This window comes from Gastrolobium bilobum, unplaced genomic scaffold, assembly GCF_033153095.1.
Source record: "Gastrolobium bilobum isolate Gb01-03AN ecotype WA unplaced genomic scaffold, APGP_CSIRO_Gbil_v1 utg11542, whole genome shotgun sequence".
Classification (NCBI taxonomy): domain Eukaryota; kingdom Viridiplantae; phylum Streptophyta; class Magnoliopsida; order Fabales; family Fabaceae; genus Gastrolobium; species Gastrolobium bilobum.
Genome location: NW_026898298.1, coordinates 315426 through 341090, shown reverse-complemented (window position 1 = coordinate 341090; position 25665 = coordinate 315426). Strand labels below are relative to the sequence as shown.

The following is a 25665-nucleotide window of genomic DNA, read 5'->3' as shown; positions in this document are numbered from 1 at the left end:
TTGTACTTTACTTTTATTTTAAATTATGCAATAAATCATTTGATTTGGCCTGAAGAGGAAGAGACAGGACAGACTTGTTTTTCTGTCAAACAAAGACAATGGGATAAATAAATAAATATGAATGAGTATATTGGAGGAAAGATATCAATTACAATCTGCCAGGATATTATTTAATATTTTTATCAGAAGATATCTGTTATGATGTGCTATCAGAGGACGGTCACAATTTGCTACTATAAAATATTGGTTATGATATATACATAATTGGATGGTATTTGTACATGCACTTTGTTAATATTTCACTCATTAGAAAATTACATTATAAAACGTTTATCTGTGGTATGTAATTTCAAAGATAAAAATTGACCATTACAAACGCTTAACGTATTGTCAGGAAATTTGATAAATTATTCTCTTACATGTCTCTTTTATTCACATTTCAGCTAATCATGTCATGAATCAACAGTCTTCTATGTCCCTCTAGCACCAAAGGGAAACGTACGTTAACTTTTTGTGTCCTGCTGCTTATTTTAGGACATTCGTTTTAGTTCCTTTTTTCCGGATAGTTTAGTATCATTCCCAAAATAAAATTGATATTAGCGATCAGTTCCATGTAAGCAAAGCATTTATATTTGAGAGAGCTTTAGTGGATAATAATTTGGTGCTTGCTAGTTGTTTTGTATAAGAAATCACTATCCTACATTTTTAATAAAAGACTTTTAGATTATTATTGTGAAGGATTTCACTTCCCTGCATCAACACAGCTTACCTATTAGCTATTATGTATAATGTTTGCCTCACACATAATGAGGAATCTTTCCCACCTACAAATACCCTTCTTCAATTATTAAAGATACATCTTCTATACATTATTAAGTGAGTTGTTACTCTATAGAAACACCACCAGAGTCACTATGCCCTTAGATAAGCACAAATATAATAAGAAATAAAAGACAAAGGTTGAGATTTTAAAGAAAAAAATAGATCCAAAATAAAACTTTCTTATTAGAAGAGAGCTTCATCCAAAAAGTTTTATATTCAAAAAACATGAAAACTTATTATCAATAAGCATAATAGTACTTGAAAAAAAATACATACATGAACTAGTAAATGACAAGAGATAACAATATCAATTATAATATCTAGTTAGAATTTAATGCTAGCTAGTTATTGTAAGAAGGGAAAACCCTTATTCTTTGGAGTATATGAATTTTTGAACCTTACATTTATAGTTTTTTTATTGCAAATTATAACCTAAAATATAGATAAGAGACAAACCAATAACCAACTTGTTTCTCTGGCCGTTCAACTTATTCCTCCTATTATGACTCATTGGTCTACGTCTCAATTTGTAACCTGTTATGGTAATTGGTACTGGTCTTTATTTCAGCACCTTCTTCCTACTTCAGTATTAGACAAGATTCGTAGTGTGCTCCCTCCTACAATGGATCCTTCTCCGGACCGTGTTATTTGGGCAGGTAGCCAAGATGGGGTTTTTCAGTGAAATCAGCTTATAACTATCTCATGGGTACCTCGCATTGTCATCAAGATAGGATTTGGAAGGTAATTTGGGCTTGGCTTGGTCCTAAACGTATTAGACAATTCTTATGGCTTCTCTACGGAGGTTCTCTTTTAACTAATGTTCGTAGAGTGCATCGTCACATGGCTACAGATGCAGCGTGTCTGAGATGTCATTATAATCTTGAGGATAGTTTACATGCCATTAGAGATTGTCTTGGTGCCAAGGAATTATGGGAGCATTGGGTTCCTTCTGATAACCGTAGTGACTTTTTCTCCATGGATCTTCACCTATGGATTCAGACAAATCTAGGATTAAAAGGTCCGTTTCAAACTGATCGAACTTGGCCTTTGTATTTTGGGGTGATAGCTTGGTGTTTGTGGGGGGAAAGAAATAAGGCGATCTTTGATCAAACTAGCACCTCGAAGTATGGTCTCATTAGGCGCATTACCTACACTTGTGGTAATATTCAATTGGCTAATGAAACCCTTATTAAGATTGGTCATCAGGAGCTTAGAAGAGAGGAACGTCTTATTCACTGGAATTTTTCCTCTGAGGGTTATGTTAAACTTAATGTGGATGGTTCCAGCATAGACAATGGGCAAAGGACTGAATGTGGTGGAGTCATAAGGGATGCTGCTAGGAACTGGTTAACTGGTTTTACAAAATTCCTTGGGAGTAGTACTTCTACTTCAGCGGAAATTTGGGGGTTCTTGACAGGTATGGGTCTGGCTTGGCATAAGAAATTTAGGAGAGTCTTTGTGGAGGGTGACTCCAAGGTGGCTTTGGGATTTATAAAAAAAGGGTGTGACGTAAGTCATCCTCTTTCTGCTTTAATCATCCGAGCTCGTAGCATGCTTCAAAGAGACTAGATTATTCAACTTAATCATACTTATAGAGAAGACAATTTTGTTGCTGATTGGCTTGCTACTTATGCACCTCATCAGGATGGACAACTGATTGTGCTGGATGTCCCTCCAACGGCTTGTTTGGAATTGTTTCGTAATGACTTGAGGGAAGTTAGTCTTCCAAGATTGTGCCCAGTATAGACTTTTTTTGATGTTGCTTTAGTTTTCATTGTATTTCCAAAAAAAGAGACAAACCAATGACAACCTAGCATGCAAAATCTCCCCGAGGAATACTCTCCTGGTGACATTCTTACATTTCGAGGGGATAAGGAGATCAAATAATTTGTGTTTAGGGGAGATATTAAGATTATACAAATTTAGAATAAGGATATAACTGAAAAGTGAATATAAAAACTCCTAAAAAGCTATCGTATAACTTAAAAAAAGTTTTCCCTCAAAATTTTTATCTTTTTCTATTTATTATAAAAAAAATATTATAATAACTTTTATAAAAATATATTTCGTTAAACTTCTCCTTTTAAGAAAAAGAAAAGCTAAAAAAGCTACCAAATGAGTACTTAATTTATTTATTTTTTAATCTGTCTTCAACATTTTATGGAAATGACCAATTTATTAATTCATTGATCTTCAGAATTAGATTACAGAATATTATATATTCATGAAAAAACTTTCAGGATTTTTCTGGTGTGATGGCATATTATTTTTGGTGGGCGTTGAAAAAATTAAATTACATTTTTCTTTTTTTCATGGGATGAAATTAGTTTGTCTTTTTTGTGTGTGTTTAATGTGAAGTAACCTACAGGCGTTATATGTGGACCAGGCCATCACAGTCCGGGCCCCATGTCTATGCTTGCTTTTTTCTGATTCCGAGACATGGTCCTTCTTATAGTAATCATATGGCCCAATAGTAAAGGCTTTAATGTTTATTGGCATAAAATGAGGCCCAGCTATTGCCTCTATCTTGTTGGGCCCAAAATGAAGCCTCGGTCCAGTTTAATAAGACTCAAGATTAGGATGAGAGTCAAATTTTTTTTAAATTAAACTTTTTAGGGCCGCATTGTCTCATCAGAACGGAAAACGAGTTCAATTTTCCATTGAACATTTGCACTTATTTTCCTTTAACCCAAAATAATAATAAGGTACTGGATTACAATTTTTTTATTTCACTGGATAATATTATTTTTTTCGGTAGAATTAGAAGTGATTTACATTGGCCACTACTTTTACGCCATCATTTTATTAAAAAAAATAAAAATCAGCAAAGTCAAACATAACAGGGAGAGAGATAATCTTACATGTCTCTTTCAGCAACTAAATCATGCTTTTGATTGTGAAAAATGACGAATAAGGGATAGAATCAATACACACAAAAAGCGAAAGAGAAAAAAATAATGATAACCGAAAGAGCCAAAAGTTAAAAGCATGGGATGGGGTTTGTGTGATGTTGGCGTGTATCTAGGCAGAGGTCAGCACATAAGTAGAATAACAAAAGAAACCAATCTCAGCATACTCGTAAAGAGAATAAAAAATGTTACGTGAAAATTTGACCATTATCATAACTTTTAAGTCCATAACCGACCACAGCACTGAGAAAAGGAAAATAAAAAGTGGGATCTTAGCGCAAAGGATAAAAGCCTTTTCCTGTTCCGATTTCACTACACCTGTCTTGACTCAACACAATGAAACCAAAACTTAGAATTTGATTTACAGGCATATATACCTCTCCATTTTTTGTTTTTTTGAATTGTTTCTTGTCTTCTCCCAAGGTAATAAGTGGCTCATTGGTTTTGGTAATTAAGTTTTAAAGCACTTCACTGCTATTGCTTGAAATCAAATAATATGCAATAGGAGTGTAAATGGGACTGGTTAAGTTATTATTTGAATATATTATATTTATATAAAACATTTTGAACATAGTCTGACATAATAATCTCAGGTATGTTAAATTATAGACCTAATCTGATATATATTTAAGAATACAAAAGTCTGATTGAGGTCTCCTAACTTTTTTAACACACCTTTAAATTCTATCTAAAATTAGAATAAAATAAGATTTTATTTTATTTAAAATAAATAAGAAAAAAATATTTTTGCTTTTGTTGCAAAAAAAAATTATTCTATCGCATTCACATAAAAGTGAACAGGTTCCATATCAAAGAGAAGAAAGTAAAAATTAGTGAGACTCATTCATTTTTATGAGTATGGCACAAAAATAATCTGCAATGAAGAAAAAACATGGAGTAAAAGTAGAAACATCAAACCCAATAAATAACATAATATTAATCGAAATTATTTTTATTTGCGCTGACCATGATGATCTTCTTTGCACAAGTGTTTTGGTGCAACTTTAACCCATAGCAAGTAGGTTTTTCATGTAGAACAAAATAATCTTTCTTATGTTTAGCACACTTGTATTTATAATCATTGCAGAGGAATTGTACACTGCTGAGATGTAGTTGAGATGCAGAGCTGCCTTGATTGATTTTGAAGGAACTATTAAGTTAACTTTCCTTATAGTAGTGAAGAATTCTCAAGTGGGTTTTCTTGATAATAAAGTCGGAACAGTATTCAAAATGTTACTGTTTATCAACTTTTTTACTTAAATGTCACGCAAACAGTTTTATTTTTCAATCTGTTACGGGAGCGAGTTCATTACCCGGTGTAGCGAACTCGATTTGCTGACGTGTCACGTTTCTAGTGGATACCAAGTTCTCTACCCTATGCAGTGACCTTCAAACTTTTTTTTTAATTTGGTACTTGTTATCCACTAGAAATGTGACACGTCAGCAAACCGAGTTCGCTACACCGGGTAGCGAACTTGCCCCCGTGACAGATTGAAAAATAAGACTGTGCACGTAGCATTTAGGTAAAAAAGTTAGTGAACAGTGGTCACTGTTCCAATAAAGTCTTGTGGGATTTTATATTTATTCCAGGACAAATATAAACCAGCCAATAAATTTATAAATTATCTTAAAAAATCTTTAGCCTACTTACAAATTATTAAATATAATTTTTTAAATTCTGAATAAGGTATAATGAAATTCGATCTGATTTGGACTATTTACAAGTGGAGAAGAATAAAAATCTCGCCAAATGAAGCTACGAATATTCTATTTTCCGTAAGACTTCTTTCGTGTTAAAAAGAAAATATGTGGTGAGAAATGGACAGCTTCCAGAATACTTGACACTTTGAAAAAATAATTTTGGAAACCTTATCACCATTATCTCTTGGGCCCCGTATATTCTTGTTTAAATATCGAATCTATCACATTCACATTTGTTAATTATCTTCGTGCCAGATCATATAGTCTTGGGATATTTATACAATTTTTCAACAAACTATTTAAAACTACATTTATGTGCTAGTATGAGTTTGACAACAACAAAATGTTAAAATATCACTAAAATTGCATCAGCCGTTGTCAGTCGTAACCTTCTATATTGGATGACAAAAACTTGTGATTAATTTAAAATGACATTGAGTTTGATTTTAAAGATCACTTGCCATTTAGTAAATTATAAATTCATTTAAATTAATTTAGTTTACTAAGTTATCTCTTTAAAGTATTATTTTTTACATAATTTACTGTAATGTTCTTTCTATTTTTTTTTTTGATATATTGAAAAATTGAACACACAATATATTAGATAACTACACATACCTCTCACGACTAGGCTTAACCCCGTGGCTTACTTTCTAGTTTATTTATTTGCTTTTGTCAATTAAATTAATAATTTTAAAAAGTATAAGAGTGAGAACTGGCTTAATTTAGTGTGTTTAAAATTAAATCTCGAGCCTTTCTCATTGAAAACAAATAATTGTTGCCGAAAGTCAAAAGCTTCCATTCCTTTTTTTTTTTATTGAAGATAAAGCTTCCATTCCTTGTTGATAGTATATGTTCACTCGAATCTCAATCCCTCTTCCTTGGCTTTTGTCAACCATGTTTAATGTCACTACCGGTTTTGTCTTTTTTTATCTTTCTTTTTTTTCATTTTAACTAGATCTATAATCCATACATTTAACATATAATTGAACCAATACAATTATCGCTTTTTGTTAATATCAAATTTTTAAAAAATATATTTAATTACATCTTTTAATGTGTTATATAACTAATTTGACAAGTGTTTGCTGACATACTGAAATATAAGTTATTATTATCTTTTCATTTCTCAGGTTTTTTTTTTTTTTTTTGGTAAACTTTCTCAAGTATCTCAATTAACAATCGAATGTTAAACTTACAAGAATATTTTTAATAAAAATATTCTTTTTTATTTTCAATTTTATTGTTTTATTTGTAAATAAAAAATATGAGTACCTATCCCACTCTCGTTCAAAATTTCAAATCATAAATTTATAATATTCTTTCAAAACATTGTTAGTTTTTTATTTTATTTTTTATTCTTTCTTATCAAATTAAATTTTAAATTTTGTTAATTTTCTAAACATTTTTTCCTTATTGATTTCTTGGTTACCTTAAAATCATGAAAAGATGGAAATTGATCATCTCATCTTAAATATAACATGACATGATCACGTGAAGCAATCACAATCATTTAAAGATAAATCAACAATGATAATTTTATAATTATCTTTTTCAATATTTTTTCTCTTTCTTTTTTTATCACCATTAATCCACATTTATATTATTATAATTTTCTTACATAATTATCTCATGTTTTATTTAACATAAAAGACTGCACCTCCTCAAAAATATCACTCTCCTAGATATTGTGGGAGAGGTCATTAGCATAGTATTATGGTTTAAATTTAAGGTTTTATAATAGTTATGTTCTAGAAAAAGTGATTGTGTAATGTTATAGAGATTCGTTTTGCGTGATGTAATTTCTTTTTTTTCTTTTTTCTTCAAAAAATGTGGGCCCCACAAAATGTTGTATGTGTAAGAAAGTTTGTTATGTCATATTAAATGACAAATGCAAACCCCTTAAATTTATTATATCCATAAAGCCACACCAATAAGATGGGGACAACAACTTCACTTTGATTGAAGTCATCATACATTCATACTAATCATCAAACCAATAAAAGCAAATTATAATTGAAGGAATATAATTTTTTTCAGAAAAGTGACCCCGAACATGAATTTAACCCAATTCGAACTTTGTGCGAATCGTTATTGGTATTAAACTCAAACATATAAGCAATCTAATTTTCATTTAAACTGTGATTTTTTTATTTTATTTTATTTATAACTAAGTTATATAAATATCTCAATTTTAATTAAATTCAAGCATTATCATTTATATTTGCTTTTATAAGGTTTAAGTTCTTAATTTTGTTATTATCATCTATGATTAATTATTTTTTATTTTTGAAAATACAACTTAAACATATGAGTGTTTCGACTTGGGTTAACTCAATAAATAAAGGTGGAATTTTTTCTTTAAGTCGCTAGAAGTTTTTCCTCTTGTGTCAGGGAAATTTTATTTCTTATTAGAGAAAAATATTTTTTCCATAAATAAAATCAATTTACTTACAAAAACTAACGAGTTGACAGGTGCTACTTTTTATTTATTTATTTCAGAACTATTACTTTTTAGGGTTTTATTAATCTCCTTTTACATAAGATATGTATCTTATGTTGTAGAGAGAAACTAGATGAGTCCCACCATTACAAGAAAAAAAAAAAAAGTGAGGTGAGAAAATCGAAGTGAGAGAAAATGAGATAAGCTACCTCATGTAAAATGAGAGTAATATATCTCTACTTTTTATATATGTTTTGTCGTAGACTAGAGTAAGGACACATGACAGTTACATAATGTAGAGGCTTCAATGCTATGTCAGAGTGGGAGTGGCGTTACTGGCGTATAAGGACACTTCGACGTTCAAATTAAGATTTGCACTAAAGAGTGTAATAAAAATTAGTAAAGGTTAGTAATAAGACTCACACTAAAGAGTGTCCCAAAGTCCCAAACCCTTTATTTAGAGAGAGAAGTTGTGGGTATCTGGCCAAACACCTGATAGCTTAGAAAATGCGAATTGGTTTGTACGACCTGCTAAAGAAACACTGAAACATTGAATTCTCTGTATTCAGAAGAACTCAATGAAACGCTGGCTACAATTAATGTTGAGAATTTATACATGTGGTGGACCACTCTGTACTACGTATCTCCTTACCATTTTGAAGTTGGATCCATCAAATATATCCAAGTGCTTCGATTACGAGTTTGCAACAATCACCGAATCACTTCCACATGATCTGCCTTTTACCAATACTAGTATACTTACTTTATTCTTAGCATTATATATAAGGTCTTTATTTTATCATGTTATATGATGTCATGCAATACTAAAAGACAAAAAAAAAAAAATAATAAAAAAATATAATAAGACACTTTGTTCATTGATTTTATTTTGTCTTATCTTAAGATAACTAAATTATTTTTTCTACAACATAACTCTTATTTATTCCTTATATATTAATTTCATCCCAGGTCATTTGCACTTAAATAGCACGGGCCAAACTAGTTTTTCAAAATAATTGGGAGGGGAAGAAGAATAAGGAAAAAACCAAAAAAGAATGAAAATTTACGTATGCTGCGAGACAAGTTTAATGGTCCCATGTTACAGGGGGAACAAATGTTATAATGGAGACGTTTTGCACGCCCGGACCACCCCCAATTGGTGTGGCTGCTGAGATCTGAAGCACCTGGACCCTGTACTTACTTAAGGGTGGGTACCTTGGATTGGATAGCTACCCATTAGGCCTTTTGCAATGTCTCAGTTCAACCACACGCATTACACTCAAATATGTGGAAACCAAACTTAAAGAAAACAAGATTAGAAATTGAGCGTAATTCTCGTGACACGTCCCAAAATTGATTTCCATTAGCGAAGCTGACACTTTGTTCACAAGTTGGAATATCTATCTCAATAAATTTCTCTGTACCTTCTGACTTACATGCACAAAACTGAACATGCAACTCTGAAATGTAGGCAAAAGGTATAGTTTCTATTTGTATGTAAAATTAAAAATTTAAAACAACAAGGCCCACAACAATAATGAAATTAAAATTGGTATCCTATGTCTGGAGCAAAGGAGTTCATAAGTTCGATTAACGCTTCAATTAATAAAAATGCATCTTCTCTTAAAATAAAAAAAACTCTATAAAAGGAAATGTTTCCATAGGAAATTAAATCTACAGACACTAGCAGAAAATTTCATACATCATGCACCCTTGCACACAATTTCACACAACCTGAAATTTACAAATCATGAAAAAAGTTGAAAAGAAATTGCCGTGACAGATTAAAAGAAACGCATTCGAACATGGAACAAAAAAAATTCAGTCACGATTGCACACTTTTCAATAAATAAAAAACCCCAAAAGGCAAATGAATTCATGATTCAAGCTCTGTATACAACAGTTTCAAGGTGTTTGGGATTGGGAACAATATAGGAATTCGGGAGTGTTTGGGAGGATTCTCTTCTGGAAGAGCTTCTCCAGAAGCCAGTGCTATAAAACCTATCCCACATCTCCTTCTCAAGAGCCAGCGCGTCCTTGTCAAGCTCCACGCGCTTTATATCGGAGGCATCCTTAACGCACGTGGGGTGAGTCCGAGGGTCGTCGGAGCAGCCGCAGGAACAGCGGCCGCGCTTGGGCTGCAACAGCCCTTCCTTGATCACCCGCCGGCGCCTCCTCCTCTTTAGCATTTTCCGGCACAGCCCCGCCGGGATCTTGTAGATCGCAAGGACAAGAAGATTCAAAACTGCGCAGGGGCAGCAGCAACACACCGCCACGCACTCCGCCGTGGTGCTTCCTACGAGCTCCCCCACTGTATTCCCCGCCTTCGAAGACTGGCTCTTCAGCAGAGGTTGCCGCCGGTTCGACGACGGCTCTTGCCGGAGGACAATCTTATTCGACATAGCTCGTTCCTCTCGAATTTCGTGGGGTGCAATTGATCAACGATGTAATGGGAAAAGATTTAAACTTTCCGCAAAAAAGAAAGGTTTTTGATCTGGGTTTTCGATTTGGGAGGCTCTTGACTCGGTATAAATAAATAATCCCCGGGTTCTTTGCAAAATCTTGAAACTGGTTTTGTTTCCTAGTGCAGGAAACAGAGCTATTGTTAATCTCTGGGTGGGTGTGGATCCTCAATTCGAGAAGAAAAGAGGAAGAAAACGAAGGCCAGGAAAAAAAGACCCACACCCTGTTTTTTACCTCACAGCGAAACGTTGGGTTCTTCCATAGAAGAAGCACCCCCAGAGGAGGAAAAAGAAAAAAGAAGGAAAAAATTGGATGAGGGAAAGGGCGAAGATTGGAAATTTATGTTGGCGTGGAAAGTCGAAAGTAATATAAAGAGGGAACCCCGAAGAAGGTGAAACCAATTTTAGGATGAAGATGAATTTGATGTTGGAGGGGTTTATGGTGGCGACGGTGGTGCTGGGCTGGAACGTGGTGTAGCGTCCTACAAATATGGGACAACAACCTCAGCTTCAAGATATAAATGTTAATGGGGTTGTGTAGTTAGAGAGAGTTTTTTTTTTTTTTTTTTATTTCTTAGTTGGGGATGAGTGGAATTTTGGTGTGATGTGAGAGGGGCATTACTGTGAGTGACGTAAATAGCTATTCCATTTAGAATTAGGAAACTTGTTTTTGAGGCAAAATAGACGTGATAGCAGCTCAAACTCAAAGGCAAAGGGATGCTTAGGTGGACTCTAAAACGGAACGCCCCACAAATAACGCCATTTTTCATTTTCCACGCGTCCGCCTCGGGATTCAACCTTTTTAAAATTGAAATTTTGTTTTAAGATAATCTTTACAACCAAAATATCAGCCCATTCTATCGTATTTCGAATAATTTGTTTTTCTGTTTAACAGACGTACTCGCAACAACTTTCGATTTTGAATTGTTTTTTAATCATAATTAGCAGGTTAATAAGTTGGGTTTGCCGTTTGGTTAGGTTTCGCCTCAAGTAAATCATGTCTACATAAAATATTTTGATTTTGGCCTATCTCATTAATCTTATATAAAAAACATTATAAGTATGGCTTATGTATTTTTAAAAATAAAAAAATTTAGCATGAGCCTTTTAACTTATATATTCTAAAAATAACAGATACACAAATATAATTATATTGAAAAAAATTAAAATAATAAAATAAAAATGAACCATTTAATTATTTGGAGGAGAATAAATAAAGAATTAAACCATTTTCAAACAAAAAAAATTTAAAAAAATAAATTCATAGTTTAAGAAAAATATAGATAAATTAATTTTGTTTTAAGATATATAAAAGAATTATTCATTCTACTCTTATCTGATACTACACTTTTTTATATTTAACGAACATATTTATAACCAAATTCAATTCAATTTTTTTTTTTTTAATTGTTATTAGATAAGAGGGTGAACATGACCGACCAGAAGATTCTAAAACAAAGCCATCTCTCGGCGTTCTCCAACAAGAACGGCAGTATGAGACTTGTGGAAGAAAATAGTTGATATGGAAGAAGAGAATACAAAGTTTACAAGCTTCTATTTTTTTATAGGACTCGATAATGAACCATATTGACTATGTCAGCGGTGGTATCCCACTATAGAATTATACATCAACTATAGATTGAAACTTGAGATTAAAAGAAAAATTAAAAAAATACGTACATAAAGAGCAATTTATTATCCATTTTTTTAACAAAATCTGTACGTATTTTTACACTATAAAATTTGTAAAATTCGATGATTGTACCTATTTTTTTTAAAAAGAATAGGTTATATTTACAAAAAAATTTGTTTACAAACTACACTATGTATTATGAATAATACATACTCAAGTAGTATGTACTATCTATAATATATAGTGTAGTTTGTAAGAATTTATAAATAAAAAATTTGTAAATATAATCATACTCTTTAAAAAATTAAGTTAATCTTTAAAATTTAAGAAAAGTATTAAAAAAGCTTTAATCTTTTCCAAAAGCGTATTCAATTAGCATGAAGTTTTAAATATACTTCTAATTAAAAAATATTAAACAAATTGACTTTTAATATGTTGTACTTATGCATGCTTGGTTTTAATTCTTCTTAATCCTGAGCCGTCCGGAAAATAAAAAATTCATTTTTTCTAAACCTTTAAATCGAGTAAACTCACTTTCGCTATGGTGAAATATCCACGTGACGAGTTGTTTAATGTTTTAAATATAGAATTAGTATTTTTTTTATCTTCTGCGTACACATAAAAATGATACTTTTATTGATGTGTTATTTTTTAATTAAATCTAAAAGAAAGGAGACAGATGATTGAAGCACAGGTGATTTTTATTGATATGTTATTTTTTACTGATGTTTATTTATTTATTTTCTTTTTATGTCATCTTCTGTGTTTTTGCACTCCACTCTACGGACTTCAATCTATTAAGTGTTCGACAAAAATTTCCATTGAAGTTATTTGGTTGTGTGGTTCCTATTATTTTATTTTGATTTTTTTTCCTGACTTGTATTTAGTCAATTTAATTTTATTTCCAAATATGTTTGTGGTGTTATTTAAGTTTGATTTGTTTTGTTTTTGTGCTTTATTTTTGGCCTCTTATTTAGTGGAGCATTTATCTTGATTATTGCTTGATCCACAAATTATTCCAATTACAATGACTCTTTCATCTTTTATCCCAATTACAGCACTATTATTTAGGCTGATGTCAATCCAAGCACTTTTTTTTTTTTTTTTTTTGCTAATGTCCATTCCATCGGCTAAAAGAAAGATGCTGGAATTACTGAAATACAGGAAAAATACAGGTGCTTTATTCCATTAAAAGAAAAAAAAAAGTACAAACGGGCATATGTCACAACGAATTCAACATATGAATAAAACTCTGAAAGAACCAAAATTAGGATGTGTGATTAGGCATTTCAGTTTTAACATATCATGCCGATCAAAATAATTAGGCAACCACAATAACATTTAAGACTTGCTCAATTGTTTGAGACGTACACGGTTAGAAATATGTAAACTAATGGATGCGTGTCACGTCTCATAAGGTTGCGCCTTTTAATTTAGTAGTTAAGCAAGTCTAATTAAGATCATTTAGCTCAATGTATACCTATGATCATACCTTAGTTTGCCTTTCCCTCTCTTTTTTGTTGTCCAATAACCTAAAATCCTAGTCGAATAAAAAAGTTACTAACACTGCAGTTATGAATCGTGGCTTAATTTGGTAGCAAAATAAATTATGCATATGAATCTTTTCCAGCAGTGTAAGAGTTAGACACTCGTTGACAATGACTGACTCTGACAAATTTTTACGGGTGAAATTGAAATATATATTTTTATATCCAATTGTAATTATTTATGTAAAAAAATAAAAATAATCTTCACAACTAAAAAATTCTATAACTTTTAAGGGAGAATATACAATATAGTAATTACAAGTAATATTCTAATCTAAAGACTTGTATAAACTTAAAATGGGTAAGATCGCTTCTCCACCACTAGGGGTGAAAGTGGGCTGGGTTGGACCAAGCTTTGCTCTGAAAAGCCCAAACTTACGTCAAAAAATTTCAATTTGGTCTGGCCCAAATCTAGTATAAGTCTAACTGTTAGCCTGTTTGGCCCGTTTATAAAAAAAACAAATGGCGTGGTTTGGCCCGTTAGCCTGTTAATTTTTAAATTTCAAGCAGAACCATGAATCAACTTTACAAAGTACTCAAATTCAGTTGCTACACCAAAAATCATAATTTCAACGTCCAAATAGAATCATGAATCATAACAAAACTCATACAATATGCACTTAAGTCATTTTCGAAAACAAAATGCTCAAACTATATAACATATATTTCATCAGATCCAATAAACAAATCCAAACTATGTAAATTAAGATAACTACATGAAATCCAACAAACAAATCATGATGCTTGTAGTAAGTATAACTCTCCCAAAAATCTTTTAATATATTCATATATATCATCTAACATGTTGAGATGTTGGTTCCTCCTATATAAGAAATAAAATAAGATTTCTATTAAAATACAATCGAATATGATTAAGTTATAAATAATTGTAATTGATTAAATTTATATTTTTTCCTTAAGACATACTTACTCTATTTTATTTTATTTAAAATAAATAGTACAATATAGGCTGACATGTGGGCTTATAGGCCCGACCTTTTGAAAGTGGACCTATGGCCTTTTTATTAAACAGGCTTTTTAAGACTCAAGTTCGACCTATTATACAAAATATACTAGGTCAGATTTGGCTTGATGTAGGCCGAGCCGTAAGCCCCTGTAGGCCGGCCCGACCCAATTTCACCCCTATCCACCACTGCTGGTTGATAGTATTTTATGCTAAAGTTGATATCTGAATTGCAATTAATCTCACATTTAAAAAATATAAGAATATTTATTGGTCTTTAAAAATAGGGTTTTATTAGTGTTATGTTATATGATTTAAGTGTTGTTTCTAACACACACACACAAATGAAGAGAGAAAGTGAAATGATGAAAGAGAATGAAAAATATGTGTGTATAAGAAAGTGATATTATATCATGTTACATGATAAACATAAAACCCTTAAAAATATTAGGCTATTAATGACAAGTTTTAGTAGTTTGACAAATCTGTCGTTGAACCTCGTAAAGCAAGACATTTATTTATTTATTTATATTGTTTCCGTTTTTACATAATGATGTGGTCAATGATTTCCTAATTACTTTGTAAACATTATAATTTTATCCACAGTGAACTAGCACGTTGACCTCAAACAAATAGAATCGTCTCGCCTATTTAATGTTGTTATTCATACAGTAATTATTACAAAAACTCTATTTGTATATGATGGTTATACAAGAGTCCTAGATATCTCACTTAGTAAAGGGATTCAATACGCTTAAGATGAATAATATATCCAGAATAAAGATTAAAATATCTAAAGAAAAATAGTATATTAATCAGTAATATTGAGTTTGTAGCTCAACCAATGACATCTAAATCATTAAAATTTAGGTAAGGTGACAATGGTATTAAAAACTTTCATCACGCCACGTATTTCTTCTCTAATCTATATACTGGCGTCTAATATAAGAAGAAAAAAATTAATCATATTATTTTTTTATGTGTTACGTTATTGTCATTTGTCAGCTAATTTTAAATAAACTATTTGTATCTTTTTTGAGATTTTTTAAATGAGCTTCTAGATTGAAATTAAATCATGAGTCTCATTTTGTCATAAATTAGTGAGGAATATGGAATCCAGAAATGTACGGCGGCCGATTTTTTAATCATGAAATACTTGTTTGATGTGTTGGTCATGTGTTTGTGGAGATCTAGTCAGATAACTCAGATTTGTACAGTTGGCATGGATCGCCCAGAAACCCACTCTGTCACGTCAACTGCACTCTTTCGTGGTTTTTATAAGTTCACTTCTCAGTGACAACGACCTTTTTGCTACGAATTTAACAAATATTCACCGGAATGCCATGAACTTGGTAAAATTTGACAAAATATAAGGGTATTCAATAACCGATTTAAATCAACTAAATCAAAAAATCGATAACTGAATAAATTAAAAATTAAAAAATTAAAAATTGAAAAAAACCGCAAATTTTAATTAAATTAGATCGGTTTTTGGATGAATTGATGAAAACCGATCCAATATATTAATTCACCTCTACCTACTTGAGTCTTTCTCCAATCATAGCCCAGAAATTTATAAACCAAAGGAAAAATATAGTCACATCTCATCAACAAAATTTTATCTTTGTAGAGCTTCATATCTCATTATCAAAAAAAAAAATTATTATAGTTTACTAATGATTTTGTATTACAAAAAAAAAATTACAAGGTCAATATAAACAAAAGATGATATTTGCACAATAATCATGAAATAAATTTTAGAATTTTTAAAAAATCGAAAACTGATCCAATCCAAACCGAATAAAATTGGATTGGATCAGATCGGATTGGAAAAAAAATTCAAACCGAATGGATGATTATATGATCAAACTGAAGGGATTGGATCGGATAATTTTTGCTTCCAAAACTGATCCAATCCAAACTGCGAACACCTTTACAAAATATCACGTTACTAACTTGCTTCAAACACTTGGGTGGCGTTTGCTACCAGAATTAATTGTAAAACTATGGGAAGGTGAGTTTGGGTAAATTGGATTTCCATTTTTGGTAGCCAAAAAATGAAAATTATCCCAGGAAATTTGTTTTCCTGGATTTCTATATCCTGTGTAAAAGTTGATGCAAAGCCCAACCATAAAATACCACACATTTTTTGGTTTTCTTCCTTTCCCATGGAAGAGCAAAATAAATCACGAATCATTTGACCCAAATAACCCTGATCGGACCAAAAAACGTTTCAGATCGGAGCTTGCAGACAAGGTGACCTTGTTCCAGAGAATATAAAATTTAGATTAGTAATATGATTGGAGATAAGGTTAAGAGGTTGTGTTGCGAGAATGAGATACAAAGTAACTGAAACGAGCGCTAACGCCATTTTTTTTTATGTTTTTTGCTCCATCTGGTTGTTTTTTGCTCCATTTTTAGACCATTGGTTTTTGCTCCATTTCATCCATCTGGTTGTTTTTTTATAGAAAAATCAAAAAGAAAAAAAAAGCATCAATATGGATTGGATAATGGATTCTTCGTTCAAATTTGTTTTTTGTTGAATGTTTATTTTGTTTTGTGGATCTATAGTAATTTTTTGGCTGAATGAAAATGATGATCGAGAGTAAATTTAAAAGGCAAAGATAGTTTTATAAAATACTCCAACATTCCCAGTAATATTTGACGATCAACCAAACACAGACTTAGTAATCTTGAGTCAATATTTTTGGTAAAATTTTGGTCCTCCAAATAACTTTTTGATAATATTCCCGAAAATTTTACTTTCCTACCATATTCCTGGAAATTATGATTTCCGTGTAAAAAAAAATTTCCTTATCAAACGCCCCTTTGACGAGTTAAATTTGGATACGTGGCGGAGAGCTTGAGGCAACCTAACTAGTTGAACAGTGAAACAATTTAGGCCAGCCAAGTGTTGCGCAGTCTACAACAGCAGTCCACTAGGCATGAATCATTGCGTTGTGTAGCACATTACATGGCACATTTTGACATATGGCCTAAAAGGGGTACTATTGGCCAAGTGTAGGGGTGTAAATGGGCTAGGATGGGCTTTGGTCTTTTTGGCCCAAGCCTACGTCAAAAAAAATTCATCCTATCTGGCCTACTGACCTATTAAAGGCTTTATTTGTAGGCCAAACCCGACCCATTTTTAAAAATAAGAAAGTCTGACATGGCCTACAGGCCTTGTAGGCCTCCCACTGTAGATACTAAGAAAAAAAAAATAATTGTATGTAGAGCAAAGAAAGTTCCATTCATACATGCACTAGTACTTCTCATAAGAAAAAAATGACAAACAAGAAAGAGTTAACATAATACCCCAGCTCTAGAATGTATATCATAGAGGAATAGAGTCAAAGAAATGAAGAAAATAAGAAAAATACAATTACCGGATGCTGAAATAAAGTCTACAAGAGAGTGTCATTTATCTAAAAATCTTTAAACCACCATCAAGACAAGGGAAAGAAGAGTATTATTGAAAGATCTTCATCGGTAACATCATAATCCAGCAAGGTACCCATTACTCCATGGTATTAAGCTGCAACAGCATGTAAAATTTGGAGACATTAGACAAGTTTTCCTTTCATAAAATAAAATAGCACAAAAAGTAAAAGATATTAGTATTTGGTACTTTGCGTCTTTGCCACATAAAATAAATATTATTTTAATAAATTAAATAGGCCAACCTACAAGGTTGTAGGCCGGGCTTGACAAAATTGGCCTATGACCTATTTGTTAAATTTTTTTTTTTATAAGGCTAAGTCTATTCTACTTTTCTGAAAGGCCGGGCCTGGGCCGGGCTCAATGTAGGCCGGGCCGGGCCAGCCTGGCCCATTTACACCCCTAGCCAGGTGAATATCACCTATTCTGATGCTTACCAGCATTGATATACAATCGGTTTAAGTACAAATGGGGATCTGTATACTGGGGTTCTGTTTCTATTATTTCTTTCTGCCATATCTTTAATATCGAGCTGGTTACATTTACAACCGAAATGGAAACCGAGTGTTTCGTGGTTTAAAAATATGGAATCCCGTCTTAATCATCATTTGTTAGGACTATTCGGAGTCAATTCCTTGGCTTGGACATGACATTTAATCTATGTCGTTATTCCGGGATCCAGAGGGGGAATACGTTCGATGGAATAATTTCTTAAGTGTATTGCCACACCCCCAAGGATTAGGCCCACTTTTTCCAGGTCAGTGGAATCATTATGCTCAAAATCCCGATTTCGATAGTCATTTATTTGGTACCTCCCGAGGAGCAGGAATTGCTATTCTAACACTTCTAGGGGGATTCCATCTGCAAACAAAAAGTTTATGGCTGACTGATATTGCCCATCATCATTTAGCTATTGCATTGATTTTTCTCGTTGCTGGTCATATGTATAAAACTAACTTTGAGATTGGATATAGTATAAAAGATCTTTTAGAAGCTCATATTCCTCTAAGAGGTAGATTGGGGCATGGGCATAAGACTCTTTATGACACAATCAATAATTCAATTCATTTTCAATTACGCCTTGTTTTAACTTCTTCAGGGATTATTACTTCCTTGATAGCTCAGCACATCGACTTACGTGGCAACCGCCCTGCCATATTTGTGCGTGAGTGTCATGTGTCACAATACAGACAAACACACTACACAATGTAGAGCTACCGTGCAGGCCCCACTATGTATAAATTGCGATCCCCCCTCCCTTTCTCCCTTCACTCTAACATTTTCTCTAAAAGCTTGACACAAGTTCTTTCTCAACATAAGGTTAGTTAATATTTGTATTTATTTAATTTAAATACTATTATTATGTATTAATATAAGGAACCCTAGAATATATGACATGTTTATTTTTCATTATATAGGTGAAGTTTAGGATTTTTGATTTGAATTTACATTAACAAATAGAATCTTGATATTGGTTTGAATATTTTTATTTTATATAATTTATTTTAGGACTTGAAACCATAGGTTAGATGATATTTTATTAATTTCTTATTTTTGATAGTGTAGAAATTAAACCCTAGGATATATGATATATTTTGTGTTTGTTGAATGAATTAGTATAGCTAAATTATAGGATACTTCATTTTTTTAATTTTATATTTTTAATTAAGTTATAAAAATGTATTAACATTGGTTTGAATATTTTTGTTTTAAATAATTTATGTTAATTTAATTTATTTTAGGACTGAAACCCTGGGAGCTAGGATATATGACATATTTTTTCCAAAATCTTAGAATCGATGGATGAGTGGATTAATCCCAGTTTGAGTTTAAAGTCGCTGCCCTATTATTGAAAGTCTGGTTTAAAGCAGTTGACTTGCGACGGACGTATCCTGAGTTATACAAATCAAATGGAGGCTTATAACATGTCATTGAGAATCTCAAGATATCTAGTTTAACATAATAAAATCTTGAATTAATGGTAAGGTAATGCAATACCAATTATAAAAACGATAAACATTATTTTGTACCGAAAATGGCAATAGAGTCAGTTTCTATGGATCGTTCTTCGATCGAAGGACTCATGAACCTTATTGTGTTAGTAAATAATGTTTTAAGATTATGGGACCCTAAGGAAGTTGACTTATCTCCTTCATCATGGTTTGGTGTCTTAATATGATTATCCACTACATAAGAGCAAATGGGTTAAGTTTACTTAACTTCAAAGTTAAATTAAATGTCTTAAGAATTATTAAGTTATGAGAAGTTATCAAAGTTGTTTTACACTAATTAGTGATAATGATATTCTAAGTGGGGAGAATTCATAATAATTATGAATTGTGTGAATGGTAACTAGTTATCAAAGTTGTTTAACATAACTTTAATTATCCCAACATGAAGAATATGACATGAGATTTTTTTCACTTATCGCAGAACTTTATTGCTTGGTTGTTTTCAAAAATCAAATGAGGCAATTAAAGGTTTGGCAAAAAAAGCAGAGGTTCTATATTTAGCAAATATTGAGGGAGCCGTGAAAAATATTATCCTTGATATATTTAAAGAAGGAGGTACGAGTGAGCTTGGGATCAGTGATTCTAAGGAAATTGAGTGTTTGGTTGAAACTATAAATCATTTGAGTGAGTTAGGAAATCTCTTCTCTAAGTTGGTTACCCTGAGAATTGAGAGGATGGAGCATTTGGGAGCTTTATGGCATGGTCATTTGATTCCCAAAGGCCCTTTTGAGAAATTACGACAGATATATTTACGTGGTTGTCCAGAGCTGAAATCTCTCTTCACACATGCTATTGCTCGTATTTTGGTACAATTGGAGAAATTAGAAATACTAGAATCTGATGGACTGAAGCATATACTGGCAGATGATGAGACAAACGAGATAAGAACAGATGACCACAACTTGATGTTCTTCTCCAAATTAAAATGGCTCAAAATGGAGCAGTGCAAATAGCTCGAATATGTAATTCCAATCACTTTTGCTCAGAAACTTGTACAATTGGAGAGTTTGCGAGTTGATGGATGTCGTGAGTTGAAATGGATATTCGGCCTGTATACCTATAGAGATCTGTTGGCCGATCAAAATCAAAATGAACTCAAAATCGAGCTCCTTGCACTTCAAAAACTATAAGTGGAAGGTTGCAACAAGTTAAAATATATAATCCCAGCCGGTTGTGCTCCGAGCCTTATCCAACTAGAGAGTATGAAAAAAAATTATACACTTGCACAAGATCCTTGTATACACTTGATGTTCTGACCTAGCTCTAGTAAGTGTTAGCCGAACAATAAAGCAGAGAAGGAGAGAAGAATGTTGATAAAAATGAGAATGGTTTCTTAGGAGAAGCTTGAGTGTTGAGTAGAAATGTGAAGACTATGAAGTTGGAATCGTGGAGGTGAAATGGCCAAAAGAGTGTTCGTCCATTAAAAAGGTGGAACTCTCAGTGGAAAAATGCTGAAGAATGGAGAGAAATTGATCTTTCCCATGGCATACAAATCGAGGACACATGCCTATACTTGTTCCGTTCATAAAAATCAACTTTGTCCTTACTTGCATAAGATCCTTGGATACACTTTATGTTATGGCCTAGCTCTAGGAAATGCTAGCCGAACAATAAACCAAGAGAAGGAGAGAAGAATGTTGGTGGAAAATGAGAATAGTTTCTTATGAGAAGCATGTGTGTTGAGTAGAAAGTGTGAGGAATGTGAAGTTGAAATGGTGGAGGTGAAATGGCCGAAGGAGTATCTGTCCAAAAAATGATGGAACTCTTAATGGAAAAATGTTGAAGAGTAGAGAGAAATTGGTCTTTCCTAGGGCACACACTGAGGACACACGTCTCTACTTGTTCATTTCCTAAAAATCAATTTTATCCTTACTTGCACAAGATCCTTGGATACACTTGATGTTATAGCCTAGCTCTAGAAAATGCTAGCCGAACAATAACCAAGAGAAGGAGAAAAGAATGTTGATGGAAAACGAAAATGGTAACTTTGGATAAGCTTGGTTGTTGAGTAGAAAGTGTGAAGAATGTGAAGTTGGAATAATGTAGGTGAAATGGCCGAAGGAGTGTTTGTCCAAAAAAAGGGTGAAAATCTCAGTGGAAAATTACGGAAGAGTGGAGAGAAATAAGTGTTTCCCATGGTTACAATTGTTTTAAGTGGAAAAAGTTTAAAATGCCCTTCTTATAAAAGAAAACATATGATTTAGACTTGAACGTTTTGGTCCTTTTCTATTTATAGGCCTTTTGAAAATCTTATTTACCTTACCATATATATATATATATGTATATATATATATATATATAAAAGAAGGATTCATCTAATCTCATGTTGCATGAGAGAAGATTTCTTATGTTGTAAACACATATACGATAAAACCCGTTATTTAAAAAGAAAAAAAAAATATTACAATTTGTAATGAGTCTACTCTTATATAATATAAGAGTAATTTTTTCCATAAAAGAACTTGCAAATCAACTCATGATATCCCAATCAATAAAATTTGGGTATCATGACTCATGACGATGATATTTAAAACTTTCATAATCCATCGTGCCACGTTGTCTCTAACATACAAAAGAAAAAATATAGTTTTTTTATACGTTTTACGTTATTTTCAAAAGTTGTAACTGATTTTAATTAAACTATTTATACATTCTTTGAAATTTTTTAAACAACTACTAGATAATTATAATCGGATCATGTTTAGTATTTTTTTGAAAAGTCATAATTTGCAAAAAATTTATGCGAAATTCTGTATAATTTTTTGTACGTTTGTGCTACAGTATTTCTGTCGTTTTCATCCCTCAATATGAAACGGCAAAATCTCTTTTTATCCTCAATTTTGTGAGCAAACTACAAAATCCAGAAACGGTAACCGATATTTTAATGGGTTTTATAAGAGTTATGTTGTAGGAAAAGTGATTGTGTTATGTTATAGAGATTCGTTTTGCGTGCCGGATTTTTTTTTTTTGCTGTGGGTCCCACAAAATGTTGTGTGTGTAGGAAAATTTTTGTGGTCATGTTAAATGATAGATGATAGATCCTATTTTAATAATCATATAGTTCTTTAATGTGTTGATAATGTGTTTGTGGAACTCATGTCAGAGTACTAAGATTTGCACACTTGGATGGCGCATAGAACTTAGCACGGATCCCACGGACTTATGAGTTGTGAGCCATTAAGACACGTCAACCGCATTTGTTCGTGGTTTCTATAATTTCCCTGTTCATAGTGGAAAAACAACTGGAACAATATCATTGGGCTAATCTTGATTTTTGCTTGTAATAATTGATTTTTCTTTCTTTGCATTTTACTTTGTATGGTTAATAATAAATTAAATAATTAACTTTTTTTAATATACCTTTAACATATGTAATTAATTGCTAGATGTTATATCAATATGTATATATCTCAATAAAAAAATACAAAAGTAATTAGTTTTTTTACTAAGAAAGGTGAAGAATGATATAAAAAGAAATGAAAAATTTGTAAAAAAAAAATGTCAATATTTTAATGTTTTCACAATATATGACTATAGGGTGGGATGTAAATTACAAATGAATAGTAATAAAAGAGTTACTGATAGGTAATAACATTATTGATTATGTATATATAATGTGATTATTGATTTTTTTTGGAGTGGGGTGGGAATGTGGGATGGTAAAAAATTTCATCCTTTCAATCAGAAGAAGATAGCCGTTAAATGTGAAGGCAACTCCGTGGATCTTAGTTGGGCCATCGTGTCAATCAGAGATTCGGGCCTAAATGTGAAGAGCATAAAACAGTAACTGGAAGTTCCAACATGGGTGGAATCTAACGCAACCTTTTGCCAAACACGCAGGTGACAGGTTCCTCAATTTCATGACCACAAATTAAAAAGTGTTGAAACCAATTTCAAACAAACTACATTGACGTATACACAAAACTTTCTGGACTTAATCACAAATTATTAAACAACAAAAAAGGTCACTAAATACAATGTACACAACTATCCTGACATACAATTTGCGCAGATTTTTCTTCAAATGATCTTCACATACAAAAAAAATAAAAATAAAAATCATGTCTAATTTTCTAAAAAAAAAGAGAGAAATTAAAATCGAAGTCTCCCATGGAGAGTTTTATATTTCATAATCCCCCTGTATAGAACTGCCCTGTTAGGAGGCATGATGTCCTCTAATTTGGGGCCACGCCTCCATTTCTGAGTGTTCTCCATGACCCAAATGTCCTCAGACTTGACCCGTTGTGCCCTTGTCACTTTCCTACCATAGCTCTTGTTCTCCAATGGAAGTTCCAACACTTGTTTTGCGAACCGCACCTTCTTTTTTATTTGATGTTTCTCAGGGCCTTGCAAACGCAAATGAAAAATACATAATATAATATTAGGTTTTTTCAAGTATGTAAGGCACTTAGAATTCAAGTACAAAAAGGGAATTGAATTAAAGTTGAAAAGAATATAAATGATACCACTACCCAAATTCTTATGGGCGTGTGCGCATAAGGTACCACCCATTTCAAACTCAAATTTCTTCATGAAGTTAGATAGTAGACGCTTATGGACTTGATGAACCAAGAGGACCATGCTTCCAGATACAGCAAACACAGCCATCAACCCAAATCTCATTGAGTTCTCCATCTTTGTTATTGGGCAATCAAACTTTGGTTTGTATTATATGCATATAATATAGACATTGTGTATCATCACTCACTCATGAAAAAAAACACGGAAACTGGTAGGTAGGAAAAAAGAGAGGAAGGATCATTTTGTAAAGGGAAGAAAATGATGACGAAGGAGAAGGAGAAGAAGGAAGGGTTGATGAAGGATTCTGATCGTTGGTTATTGGTGCTTATATATGGAAGTTGAAAATAATGGAAGAGGAATGGACGATCTTACAACACAAAATAACCTCTTTTACATTTGCATACCTATTTTAACCATGAAAAACCCAACAATACATTGACGCCAAGTTGGGGAACACCTTAAATAGTGAAATTTTACAGTGTTCCGTTTATATTTCGTTAATTTTACGGCTGAATTTATCTTTGGATCTTTCTATTTTGAATCTATCGATTCCATCCATAAAGTGTCTCTCAATATTAATCGTTCTAATAGATTTTTGGATATATCTCTTTTTATAAGATGGATAAATTAAGTATGCTTTAATTTTAAGATCGATTGTTTGATAAAGTAAATAATTGTTGGCTAAATGCACTTAGTTATTTCTTGGATTTACACAGGAAAATGCATAGACACGCCTTAAGTTTTACGTCATTTTAAAATAAACTTTTATATTTGAGTAAAAAGTCTTTTAAACTTTTTAAAACATACCTATTCGCTATTCAAATAAAAATCCGCCAACATGTGACTGGTATGTATTGATTAATATACAATAGCAATTTTTAATGTTTATATTTTTTATAATGAAATTTCTTTTTGTATTTTTTTTATTCTTTATTTCATAAAAATATTGAATAATTTCAAAAGATGTTAAATTAAAAGGAGAAGATTTTAAGAAGTAATGTAAATAAATTGTATAATATTATATTTATTAACTAATGTGCATGGTAAATGATTTTTATTTAACTTATGTATAAAATAATTTATTATAAGTTTCAAAAAATTAAAGACCTTTTATGAAAATTTAAATGTTTATGGTGGCAAAATTCGAAAAAAAAAGTATATATACATATGGAAAAAACATTTCTCTAGCAACTTGAGATAAGTTTATCTCCGG

The 25665-nt window shown here is 31.9% G+C and overlaps 2 protein-coding genes across 5 annotated transcripts; both read right to left on the bottom strand.

Annotated features, from left to right (window-relative positions):
* Nucleotides 1-9493: 9493 nt before the first annotated feature.
* Nucleotides 9494-10978, bottom strand: LOC133314661 (uncharacterized). Its single transcript, XM_061516171.1, has one exon. It carries the CDS (start codon nucleotides 10275-10277, stop codon nucleotides 9759-9761), a length of 519 nt encoding a protein of 172 aa, XP_061372155.1. The 5' UTR covers nucleotides 10278-10978; the 3' UTR covers nucleotides 9494-9758.
* A 12946-nt stretch (nucleotides 10979-23924) lies between these two features.
* Nucleotides 23925-24853, bottom strand: LOC133314665 (uncharacterized). 4 transcript variants are annotated; one of them, XM_061516180.1, is made up of 2 exons: nucleotides 24437-24853; nucleotides 23925-24277 (listed from the first exon to the last, which is right to left on the bottom strand). In XM_061516180.1, exons 1-2 carry the CDS (start codon nucleotides 24564-24566, stop codon nucleotides 24024-24026), a joined length of 384 nt encoding a protein of 127 aa, XP_061372164.1. In that variant the 5' UTR covers nucleotides 24567-24853; the 3' UTR covers nucleotides 23925-24023. The 4 variants fall into 4 exon arrangements, with proteins under 4 accessions (XP_061372164.1, XP_061372162.1, XP_061372163.1 ...); XM_061516178.1 differs by having other exon boundaries at nucleotides 24401-24851; XM_061516179.1 differs by having other exon boundaries at nucleotides 24404-24846.
* Nucleotides 24854-25665: the final 812 nt, after the last annotated feature.

What these genes read in the sequence shown, in the direction of transcription:
- LOC133314661 (XM_061516171.1), bottom strand. Translation starts at nt 10,277, where the DNA reads ATGTCGAATAAGATTGTCCTCCGGCAAGAGCCGTCGTCGAACCGGCGG.
- LOC133314665 (XM_061516177.1), bottom strand. Translation starts at nt 24,566, where the DNA reads ATGGAGAACTCAATGAGATTTGGGTTGATGGCTGTGTTTGCTGTATCT. An exon ending in CCATAAGAATTTGGGTAGTG is followed by an intron (nt 24,278 to 24,397) that starts GTATCATTTATA and finishes TGCGTTTGCAAG; the next exon opens with GCCCTGAGAAACATCAAATA.